Below are 12,212 nucleotides of genomic sequence, written 5' to 3'. Positions count from 1 at the left end.
ATCTGGTTCTACCTTTGATCCCCTCTGGCCAGCACAGAGCCTGACACACCAGAGGCGCTTAATAAATAACTGCTGTGAGAAGAGAGAGAAAGGAGGGAGGGAAGGGAAAAAGAAAAAAACAAAACAAAAAACAAATAAATCCAGGTCCTTCTTTTTTTTTTTTTTTTTTTTAAATTTTTTTTTCAACGTTTTTTTTTTATTTATTTTTGGGACAGAGAGAGACAGAGCATGAACGGGGGAGGGGCAGAGAGAGAGGGAGACACAGAATCGGAAACAGGCTCCAGGCTCCGAGCCATCAGCCCAGAGCCTGACGCGGGGCTCGAACTCACGGACCGCGAGATCGTGACCTGGCTGAAGTCGGACACTTAACCGACTGCGCCACCCAGGCGCCCCCCAGGTCCTTCTGACCCAAAGCTCTACTGCCCCTGCTAAAAGTGACCGAGGGATGTTTTCGATGCACCTTGGGGAGGATACCAGGGCCCTCATGATTCTGAGGTACCATTTACTTACTTCCCTACGGGTTTTTCTCTCACCTTTACTCCACTCCTCCCCCGGCTCAACTTCCAACTCAGGTGGAAAACAGCCAATGGGTTACCATCTGCAACACACTCTGGGCAGTGCCCAGAGCTTGAGAACCCTGGGAATTTAGGCACTTGAAGACAAAAACCTCACGGTTCTGAATCTCAAGACAGATGTCTCGCGTGGACACCACAAAGGCGTACTCTATTCTCTGTGGCATGCATAGAGGGCCACAGGAGGCAATGATGTAGCAAAGAATTAAGGGAGCCACATTTAAGAAGCAACCTAGAGAAATGAGGAGCCCGGGCCTCTCCCCAAATCCTGAGGAACAGAGAGTGCAGGCAGGGAGGAAGGAACTGGAAAAGAGACCCAGACCTGCTTACACAGTTCCCTGCCCTCAGCCTCCATCTGCCCCCATCAAGACTCAGACTGCATGACTCCCTCTTGCCCTACCTCGAGTACACAATGTTCACTTGCCTCACAAAAACCTCCGTATAAACTGTAAACTTGACTTTACAATATCAAAAGCCTGTAGTAACAGCATTTAATATCTTTGACCCACCTTCTTGATTATTTTCTCCAAATTATGTGTATTTGGAAGGCAGTCAAACATATTTTTACAATTTACTTTGATGAGATGAACATAACACCAAAGTACATTTTATACTTAAAACACGCAAACACACACACACACACACACACACACACACACACACACACAAAACAAGTGAAATTCTTGCTTATTGTCCTTGAAAAATGACAAAAAAAAATAGCCAAGTGGGTTTTTTTTTCCTATTATTTATCCTAATACTGCCAGTTCTGAAACAAAGCAGTTGGAGGGAGAAATTTAGTAACTTTGATTTGTCCCAAGATACATTTTTTTACACTGAGGTCCTATTCCTGACAGTAAGCACATGTGACCTGTTCTAAAAAAAGGATATTTTCCACTTCTTGCACAACTGGAGCAGATATAAACATCAGCCTGTGCAAACTGCACCGCAGAACTCAAAGGGATTTAAACACACACACACACACACACACACACACACACACACACACACACATATACACACGCTTAAATAAATTCTATAAATAGGACTCAGGAAAGGGAAATCTCCAATAACACACAGAACCAACAGTTAGAATCCACTTTAATCAAATTTTCCATCTAATCATACCACAAAACTAATTTGCATAAGAAGAGTTGAACATCTGCCAGCATGAGGCACCTCGATCTTGCCTCTTTTGCTTCGGAGATTGCCTCTTAGTTATTGTTATGAGGAAGGAAAAAATTACCGTGGTAAAGTAGAAAAGAAGGAGTTTTATTACTGATGTGTGCTAGGCACTCTGTAAAGCATTTTCACAGATTCTATTTCCAGTTCAAAACTTCTACCAATAGGGGTGCCTCAGTCGGTTAAGCATCCGACTTTGGCTCAGGTCCTGATCTCATGGTTCGTGAGTTCAAGACCGCTTCGGGCTCTGCACTGACAGCTCAGGGCCTGGAGGCTGCTTCGGATTCTGTGTCTCCCTCTCTCTCTGCCCCTCCTCTGCTCACACCTCTCAAGAATAAATAAACATTAAATTTTTTTAAAAAAATTAAAACTTCTACCAATAGTATGTTGGCCCCATTTTACAGGTAAGGAAATTGAGGCTCCTCGAAGCTAAGTGTCTCAAGCACACACGTCACAGTTAAGTGACAGAGCCGTGGGCACAGCACTTCAGGACAGCCCCCTCTGAACCTGTTCACGCGCATCAGATCTCTGCCACCACCAGGAGCTCCCAGACCGTGAGGAAGGTCTGAGAGTCTGCTTAAACATTTGAAAGGCAACCAAAACCCCAGAAGTCTATTTTAGGATATGTCTTCCAGGGTGTCTAACATCTTATTTAATGTTATAGAGAAATATGCTTGAGTATTGCTTGAACGTCCAGGCCAAACTCATAGAGCCCTGCTCGTTCACAAAACTGGCCTCCTATTTCCCGTCCTCTAGGAAATGGCCACTGTTGATGCCCACCTTCCCATGAGGTCACACTCTGTCTTGAATGGTTAGCTGGATCCATGTGTTCTTTCCTTCACCCAGAGACTTTTTTTTTTAAGTTAAGTTTATTTATTTATTTGGAGAGAGAGAACAAGCCAGGGAAGGGCAGAGAGAGAGGGAGACAGAGGATCCGATGCCAGCCTGGTGCTGACAGCAGTGAGCCGGATGCAGGGCTCAAACTCATGAACCGTGAGATCATCACCTGAGCTGAAGCCAGACGCGTAACGGATGGAGCCCCCCAGGTGCTCCACCCACTGAGAGTTCTAGAGAAGATGCAGAATGATGTTCCTCTCCATTTCTGCTGTCGTGCACAGTGCCTTTTACACAGCGGTACAGGCTAGTGGACAAGACTCTGGGGCTAGAACCAGATGGCCTCAGGTTAAACCTGGGCCCATCTACTTGCTATGCCTTGGTTTCTTCCTCTGGAAAATAAGAATAATAAAAGCACAGACACCCAGGGTGGACGTGAAAACTAACTGAATTAACACAAGTAAAATATTCAGACTTGGTCCTGGCAGGTAGTAAGCACTGCGTTAAGAATTACCAGTTTTAAAAATATAATTAAGATCATTAATGTTGTTATTCATCATTATCATCTCTCGCAGGTGTGCAAATATTAAGTCCACACACATAAAAACACATAGAATAGGCACTGACACGTGATGCATGCTCAATAGATGTTAGCTACATTTACTGGTATTAATTTACACAAGCAATTTGCACAGGGCTCAACAGACACATGTTGAATATGAAGTTTTCTGTAGGTACTGATGCCACAATTGCTTTTTTTTTTTAACCGGCATAAATTTTTATGGGTTGGATCAAAAATATAAAATGTAAAAAAAAAAAAAAAAAAAATCTAAACATTAGGTGGCAGTAGTATTCATTAGGAGATCGGTTGTTGTTCACGAACAACCCTGGCCTTAAGGTAGAAAGCCAAGGACAACCACATGCAAATGCTTCATGGAATGTCAGGACTCACTGTTAAGTAATAAAGAAATAACACCAAGAACACCACTTGCTAACATTTTACTGAACCCTTACTATGGGCCAGGCACCAGGCTAATACTCTTCCACAGTCAACATGACAGCGAATGTTCCTAAGACCCCTTAGGATGCAGGCCGCCATTTGTCAGATGAGGAAACTAAAGTTAGTTAGACCCAGCCTGCCTAAGGTCTCAGCTAGCTGGAGACAGTGATGCCAGAATAATGCTGACAATTCCCTGCAGACTGGACTGGCAGAAAAATCAAGACAACTCTCAGAAACCAGTAAAAGATTGACAGCTGTATTTTGCCAAGAATGGACTATCATTTCATAAAAGAAAGGGTAGTTTTACTACGAAGACAGGAGAGAAACTCTCAGAATAAATCCAAGAAATGGCAGTGGCCTTATCCCAAAACACGTGTATGTGCGCGTGTGACACAACAGTCGTTGTCTTTCTCATTCACCACAAACCTGTGAAAACTTCACACATGTCTCCAGGAATCAGCTTTCGGAAACCACCGCTGTATCCTGTCCTGCCATAATAAACCCAAGACTTGCCCTCATTCCCATTTCTAATTTGCAGGAAGTTAAACAACAGTTATCTGAAACATAACTAAAATTCTGACAGAAGAAACTGGAACTAGATTAGGCCAAGTTTGAAGTCTGTCCAGGAAAAGGGCATTAGCAAGTACAAAGCCACAGAATTGTGCACCCAGTCAATCGAATAAGAGGACCATAAACCTGACAGAGGCTAACATGTTTTAAAATGCTGTTTTCAGGGGCGCCTGAGTGGCTCAGTCAGTTAAGCGTCCGACTTCAGCTCAGGTCACGATCTCGCAGTCCGTGAGTTCAAGCCCCGCGTTGGGCTCTGGGCTGATGGCTCAGAATCTGGAGGCTGCTTCGGATTCTGTGTCTCCCTCTCTCTCTGCCCCTCCCCTGTTCATGCTCTGTCTCTCTCTGTCTCAAAAATAAATAAACTTAAAAAAAATTTTTTTTAATAAAATAAAATAAAATAAAATAAAATGCTGTTTTCAGGTCCCAAAGACCTAGAGAGAGTGCCTACACTGATAGGAGCTCATTTAACAGCTCCACATTTGTTTCCCTGATGTGACTGCATCAGCGTGTGAATTCTGGGTTCACCCTTGAAATTCGGCACATTTCCCCTGCCGCCCTCCATTCAGAGCTCATTCCCAGGAGAACACACAGAGGCTTCAAAAATCTTGCTGGGGGAACCACACTGCAAACAATTCTTCATTAGAACCTTTCCTCATCGTGTGTCTTCCTCCACTGCAGATTTGCCAGTGACTATGACCAAAAGGAGGGTCACGTGATCTAATTCCAGCAACCTCACACTCCTAAAGGCCAGGAGGTCTCGGTTAGGAATGAAAACGTGTCTTTCCTCATGAAACACCTGCACATCCGAGCTCATCCCAAATGAAGAATATATAATCTCCACTTTGGAGAGACCCTGATGGATACCTACTTTAAAAGGCCGCCAGGTTGAAGGCAAAATCAGAACCAAGCACCCCATCCTGGGTGGACTCCTAAGGGAGAAAGCAACACCTGTTCAAACAACAAATCATTCCCGTGCCAGGCAATGTTCAAGGCTAATTGTTCTAAGCAGGCGTGACTGTACCCTTCAGGGACATTTGGCAGTGTCTGGAGACGTTTCTGGACGTCACAATTGGGAGTAGGGCGCTAGTGGCCTCTAGTAGACGGAGGCCAGGGGTGCTGGTCAACATCCTGCAATGGCCGGGACGGTGCCCACAACAAAGGGTAATCCAGCATGAAATGTCAATTGCACTGAGGTTGAGAAACTCTGCTCTAGACTCTAGGGACACAACAGTAAACAAGGAACAGACAGAAATCTCTGCTCCCTTGAAGCTGGCAGTCTAGCGTGGAGGAACCTATTATAAACATAGTAGAAATGAGAGTCGGTTATAATAGATGTACAATGGAAAAAATAGTACAGGGCAAGGAAGATGAGAGTCTGGAGGGATAGTGATTGTACCTAGTGAGGTCAAGGTAGGCCTGCTAGGAATATTAAAGGACCTGAAGTTGGTGAGGTAGTGAGTCCTGTGGCTCTCTGGGCAAAGGATGGGCCAGGCAGAGGCACCAGCCAAGTACAATATACAAAGGCCTTATGGTGGAGGAGCCCAGAGTGTTCCGGGACAGCAAGGAAGCTGACAGGGAACTTGACCATACAGGCTGCCTTTTGCCGTTTAAAGGATCTCGAGTGTTACTGAAACTAAGAGCCACTGGAGAGTTTTAAGCAGAGAACGACATGATGTGGCACGTTTTAAGCCACAGTTTCTCAGCCTCAGCGGTGACAGTTCAGGGCCAGATAATTCTCTGCTGCTACCTTGTCCATTACAGAAAGTTTAGCAGCATCTCAGGGCTCTATGTACTAAAGACCAGTACCAACACCCTTCCATTCTGACAACGAAAAATCTCTCCAGACATTGTCAAATGACCCCTGGGGAGGGCAGCAATATCTATCCTGCCTGAGAACCAATTTTAACAGGAACACTGTGGCTGTCACATAGAAAATCCACCGGAAGGGGTAACAGTAGAAAGCAAGAGGCTACTGCAATAACCATGGCACGGGCTGGTGAGGACTTGGACCAAAGTGGTAGCAGGGGACCTGCTGAGAGGGGGGCAGATTCTGAACATATTTTCAACTCCAAGAGACGATCTAGGGAATATAACTGAGAGACGAAATGGCTACAGCAGTCTTGACCTTTCAAATTCTACTTTTTCCAACCAAGAGTTGCAAGAAAGGAGATACCCTGGCAAAGACTTCAGACAAAAAGCCATGAGGAGGCCCCCAACAACATGTAGCCCTTTTAAAGTCACACAACAGATGCCGATGACAATAAGTTAGACAACTGTGGAAAACAGTATAGGGAAATTTTGCCAACCCCATATATTTATTCACAGATTTTATTTAACTGGTTTATTTCAAAGAGCATGTGTCTGCTCCACAGACAAGTTTTACAACAACTTTTTTAATTTAGCATTCCTCTCCATACCGGTTCTGTCCCGCACCTGTTTCTAGCTTCAACGTGTGAAGCCATTGCTTCCCACGTAGCCACATTTTTCCTTACACATGCTAGCTAGCTACCGAGGACGCTCACCCTTGCAAGTAATTTTTTGCCGACTCTGAAAAAGAACAGGCCCAAATCCTTCAACATGAGTTTCATGGCACTCATTTGGGTTTTTCCAGATGGTATTTTCCTCACTCTCTCAAACTCATTTAATGTTATGTATCAGCTCCCATCAAAAATGTTCCAAACAGTCCGGTTAATTCATTTCTTTCAGGACTACAGACACACACTCAAACACTCACTCCCTCATTCTGGCCATGTAAGCATTTGCTTATAGAAGCAAAAGCAGAGACTGCTCAGTAAAACACTGGTCCCTTCAGCCGAATGCACATAAAGCCCCAATGAGCATAACCAACAATACCCTTCACACAATATTACTCAAAACCCCCCACCCCCAACACACACAATCTCCTCTCACACACAAAACAGCCATTATGAAGAGAAACCATCAACTAAAGGCTGCTTGTAGGCATCTAACTGCATTTCCTTCCAATCACTGTGAAGCGACTGCAAAGAGGCTGCTTCAGCAACCTGGGGAAGTGGATACGCCGTTCCCAGATTTTCTTCCCCAACTTGGACTCAGAGTCCTGACGCAGCCCCGAAGGAAACAAACCTGGCTCTGCCTGCGGCTAGAGCAAACAGGAGCCCCGTGCACCCCAGAAGCAAAGACTGGACTATGTACTACTTCACCCCCCGGCCAGTTGTCCTTCTCTTCATTCACCCTGATTACTGAACCCTCCTCCCCCTCTGCCAGCCAGGTCTGTTCACCCTGACTTTACCCACGTGAGGGGCAGGCAGGAAGGTTTGAGATGGGTGTGCAGAAGCACTGCTTAACCCTCCAGCTATAGCTTCACCTTATTTCAGAACTGAGAGGGGTGGACATAAAACCTTCTCTACTATCACAACCTCCAATGACCATGTCCCTCTTCGTAAACACGGGAAATGTCTGGAGCGGCCCCCGGACAGAGAAAGAAAGATACCCAACCCGTTCCGACAGAACGGAGTGGGAACGGAGGTAGCATAAGAAATGGGCACTAGAGGTGGTGGGGCGCCAGACCAGCGGGTGTCTTCACTTCTCTCCAAAAAGTTTTTGAACTCCCCTGCAAATTAAACGCGTGTCGCTGCCAAGCAGGGGCCCTGCCAAGCAGGTCTGTCCCAATACCCGCCAGTTACGAGGCTTCTTTTTTTTCCCTCCAGGGAAGGCCTGGATTTGAATGGGACTCTAGTGCCCAGGGAGTTGTTTAATCTGAACGAGGTGACACGCCCACCCGCTGCCCCCGACCCGCCCGAGCCGCCGTGCCCAGGTGGGCAAGGTGAGAGGCGGGGCTCCGGGAAACATCACCTGGAGGCGGCCAGGGGCGGACTTTCCCAGAGGAGCCCGACTCCGAGGAGGAGACCCAAAGAATTAATTGCTTCCATCAACGTCGCGTTTCAATCCACCCCAAGCACTCCCTCTCCGAGTACTCAGCCCGCCGGGATCTTCAGAAAAGAGGTTCACTAGAAACTCTTTTTTCCTCCTTCCCACCTGGACAGCGTCCGGTTCCCGCGCTCCTCCTCCCCCACCTGCTCGCCCGGTCGCTCCCCTGCCCCCACCCGGTCTCAGCGGCCAGTATGCAGTGCCCAGGGACCCCTCACCTGGGCCGGCGGTCTTAGGCTGCCTGCGACGCCCCCGCAGCGCACTTGAACGGAGCCCCCGGCGGCGCACCGCCCGGGCGGACGCGGCCCCCCAACTGCGGGGGCAGTTCGCCCTCTGCCCCCGGGCAAGGACACGGGGTCCTTGTCCCAGAGCCCGGACAACCGGCTTTCCTCGCCCCACGGTGTGGGGCACGGGGCCCCCAACCGCGCTCCGCGCCTCCCTCCAGCTGTCACCACTCACCTGCTCTTCAGAGGTTGACTTTTGAGTTCGTAATAGGTTTTGGGCTCTTCGTGAAACTCCTCCCCGACTTCGAAATCCGGCACAATCCCCGATTCCGACTGCATGGCTCCCGCTTCCCGTCCTTCCACTGCTCAAAAGTGAGAACAGAGCCTGGGGCGGAGGGAAGGTGGCGGGGCCTGGGTCCCCCGAGCGGTGTGCCCCCGCGCAGTGCCCAGCTCAGCCCGCTTACCCGCGCGCGGCCACCCGCCCCGGCGCGGCGAGTTTACACTCGCACCCGGGAGGGAGGGGCGGGCGGCCGCGCGCAGCCTGGGATCTGTAGTTCGGTCCGGACGGGGCGTTCCTGGCTTTCCAGGGGAGCCGCTCCCGTGAAAACTACAACTCCCAGAAGGCCAGGCGGGGGCAGAGGCAACGTGGTGGACACCGCTATTGCAACTCCTGTTTGGATTCATTGTCAATGTCAGCAGCTCCTCTCCCTCCTCTCTCCTCTCTTGCTTCAAGGATACGGACGTGGCTATTTAATATTAATAAGAATGGCCTCAGCCTTGCTCTCCTACCGTCAGCCCTACTCCCTGTGCAGATATTTGCGAGGGCACGCCAAATCCTTTAAAAAAAAATTTTTTTTTAATCGTGAAGGGTTTTGGCACTAGAAAGTTTTTGCCTTCAAGCCTGCCTTAAAATAAAAGGACCTAACTATCTATCAGCCTGTATGCTTTTCAGCGCCGCGGTGACATATTACCTTGTCCTCGGATTGGAATAGAGTGGAGGAATTTGCCTTCACTTTATAATTAAAACATTATCGTAAAAATTATTCTTGTGCGTTCCTTTTCTGTAACTCAGTCTGAGCTTTTACAATACTATCCATCCAGCTGAGTGGCTCTGCTCCCTTTATCCAATTAGCCACTTTTAATCTAAAGCAGCACTTGAAAGGTCCGGTTAATTTAAAAGGCACCAAGTTAACAGAGTCGTCACTGTCTGCTTTTAATTTCTCACTTGTCTGGGAGTTCAAACAAGATTGTCCTAACAATTCAGGAGTGAACTTGGGGGTGCGTAAACTGTTTGAGTGTCATCCTCCCGCCTGAGCTTCCCATCACTCATTTAGGTAACAGAATAAAAAGCTCAGTTATGGCTCATGTTTACTTCCAGACCTTTCCTCTGATTACTTCCAGTAGAATGTGTTCTTTCTTCTAAAAAATGTCTTAAGGCATCAGGGAGGCAGTAGAGAGAGGGTGGTATTTAAAGTTATGAGACTCAGAGGTGAAATCCTGAAATCCTGTCTAAAGCACTGTGTAATCTTGGGCACGTCATTGATTCCTAGAAGCCTCAATTTCTTCATCTGTAAAAGAGGAGATTAGCAAACCTGTTTTTGAAGATGTTGCAAGGTCAAATGCAAGGGAAGGTGATGTGTAGTCTTTAAAAATGATGCTTCCTGGTCATTCTTTTATTTTTCTTTAAGGTAAATATCTTAAAAATAAATAATATCTTAAACATATTCCGTTCAGACTAACATTTCATCTGTGAGTTTTTCCTTCCAGAAGTATTAAACTAAATGATCATGCTAGGATAAAATTCTAAGAAGTTTGGATTAATGATTGGGCATCTCCCAGAATTCCATTGACCCCTTAAAGGCTATCAAGAAGTTCATGTTAGAACTGCACTGTGTAACGTCTTTAGAACTGAAATGGAACAGCCCATTATGGCACTCATATCAAGTAGTGACCTACTAGACCAAAGGGACCAAACGTGAAGGGGAAAAAACTATCAAGAAAACTAAGAGCCCTGAACTTACCACCAGACAAGTGCACCTTCCAGAGGGATCTGTAGGCTACAGAGCTCTGAGCTGAGGTTGCCCTGAGGCACATACAGCTGCTATTTTTCCCCTGCACCTTTTCTTCTAGTCTCATCCTACTCTGAGTTGGGGAAAACTCCTCTTCCGTCACATGTGACACATTTGTCATTTAGAGCGCCATCTACCACCCAGTGAGAGTGGGTATGTGATTTAATCCTGACCAATGAATGACCCCTTTTCCTTAGCCACAGTGATTCCTTTAGGGATGGACACAGGACAGTAACATGATTAAAAGTTCTCCTTTGAACCTTTCTACAGGGCAACAGGGAAAGACTGTCTGTTTTGTGGAAGCTTGGTGTTCAAACATAGACAACCTAAAGCTAATTACTTATGGCCACATTGGAAAGCTGACCAAAAATGAGACAGTAAGATAAGATCAACAATCAGAGAAGCAGATATCCTTACACTTTTCAGAGATATGAATCCAAAACTCTTTTCTTTTTGCTGAAACTATTATGCTTTAGGTTTTTGTCAGTTGCAGCCAAAAGACCTTTGAGTAATCACCCTAAAAGCTTTTCACTCCTTTAAATAGATGGCCCATCTTGAGGGATGGCCATACCATTAATCCACATGATAAAAAGTTGGCCCCCTGGTAGATGGCCCTGTAATCCCTCTTCATGAATGAATTAAACCCTAGGATTAGATACCTTTTCTTTAAAAAGGTGATGAGGGGCACCTGGGTGGCTCAGTCGGTTAAGCGGCCGACTTCGGCTCAGGTCATGATCTCACAGTCTGTGCGTTCAAGCCCTGCGTCGGGCTCTGTGCTGACAGCTCAGAGCCTGGAGCCTGTTTCTGATTCTGTGTCTCCCCCTCTCTCTGACCCTCCCCCGTTCATGCTCTGTCTCTCTCTGTCTCAAAAATAAATAAATGTTAAAAAAAATTTTTTTTTTAAATAAAAAGGTGATGAAAGTCAATATCTTCATACATTTCAACAGAGATTGGGTCTCTTCAGAGTACAAGAGCAAAAGAAGTACAGAAGATTATTATTGTCACACTTACCTACATTTATGTAATATTTTACTCTTGCTCATGCTTGTCACACGCACCTCTCATTTAAGCTTATAAAAATCCAACAGCAAGGATAAATGTGAAAGGGTCCTCACTTGAAGACACATTGTACATGCGTTGGTCATAAACAGAGCATAGTGTTAAGTAACCAGACTACAAGAATGTATTTGACTTCCTCTCTGCCCTCAAGAGACTCATAGTCCAGGAGTTGAGTCAAGGCTTGTAACCCAGTGAGAAACCACATAGAAGGCGGCAAGTACTAAGCAGCTGATAGTTGATCTATGATTTGGACTTTCATATCCATTTATCTCAACACCTATTTATGGAGCACCTACTCTGTGTCAGCCACATTATGTGCTAGATACGGAGAAAAATAGCAGTTCTGAGCCATACATGATCTCTGCACTCAGGACCTAGTCCTTGCCTTTTTAAGAATAGAAGTGAAAATGCTTTGATAGATAAATAAATAGATAGATAAATGCTACATGTGTCTGAGAAAGGAGCCACCACCGAGGGCAGAGGTGGAGATAAAGTGAAGAATTCTTGGAGGAGATGTGACTAAGCTAGATATTAAAAATAAATAAAGTGAAGAAAAATAAAGAAGAGAAAAATATAGGACATAAAACATGAAAACTGAATCTAATCAAGCCCTTAGATCTAACCACCAATTTAGGGGGGGAAAGGAGATAGAGGAACATGTGAGGTTGCACTCAGACAAACAAAGAAATTGAGAAATTCTACAAGACATTGGGAAATACTTCAAAAAATAAATAGCATGAAATAAAGAGAAAGGAGGAACTGCTACAGATTTTTAAAGAAGTAAGAGACATACATA

General features: G+C 45.9%; 1 protein-coding gene across 2 annotated transcripts in view; it reads right to left on the bottom strand.

The window, feature by feature from the left end:
* Positions 1-8,768, bottom strand: part of MITF (melanocyte inducing transcription factor) — a 220,648-nt gene extending 211,880 nt beyond the window's left edge. For both annotated transcript variants that reach the window (XM_042929959.1, XM_042929960.1), the window contains exon 1: positions 8,524-8,768. In XM_042929959.1, coding sequence (XP_042785893.1) covers positions 8,524-8,627 — 104 coding nt within the window. In that variant the 5' untranslated portion in view covers positions 8,628-8,768. The remainder of the gene's footprint in view (positions 1-8,523) is intronic.
* Between the last annotated feature and the right edge of the window lie 3,444 nt (positions 8,769-12,212).

The sequence above is a fragment of the Panthera leo genome, chromosome A2, assembly GCF_018350215.1.
Source record: "Panthera leo isolate Ple1 chromosome A2, P.leo_Ple1_pat1.1, whole genome shotgun sequence".
Classification (NCBI taxonomy): Eukaryota; Metazoa; Chordata; class Mammalia; order Carnivora; family Felidae; genus Panthera; species Panthera leo.
Note: the sequence above shows the minus strand (reverse complement) of the source record. Positions and strands in the feature narration are given on the sequence as shown.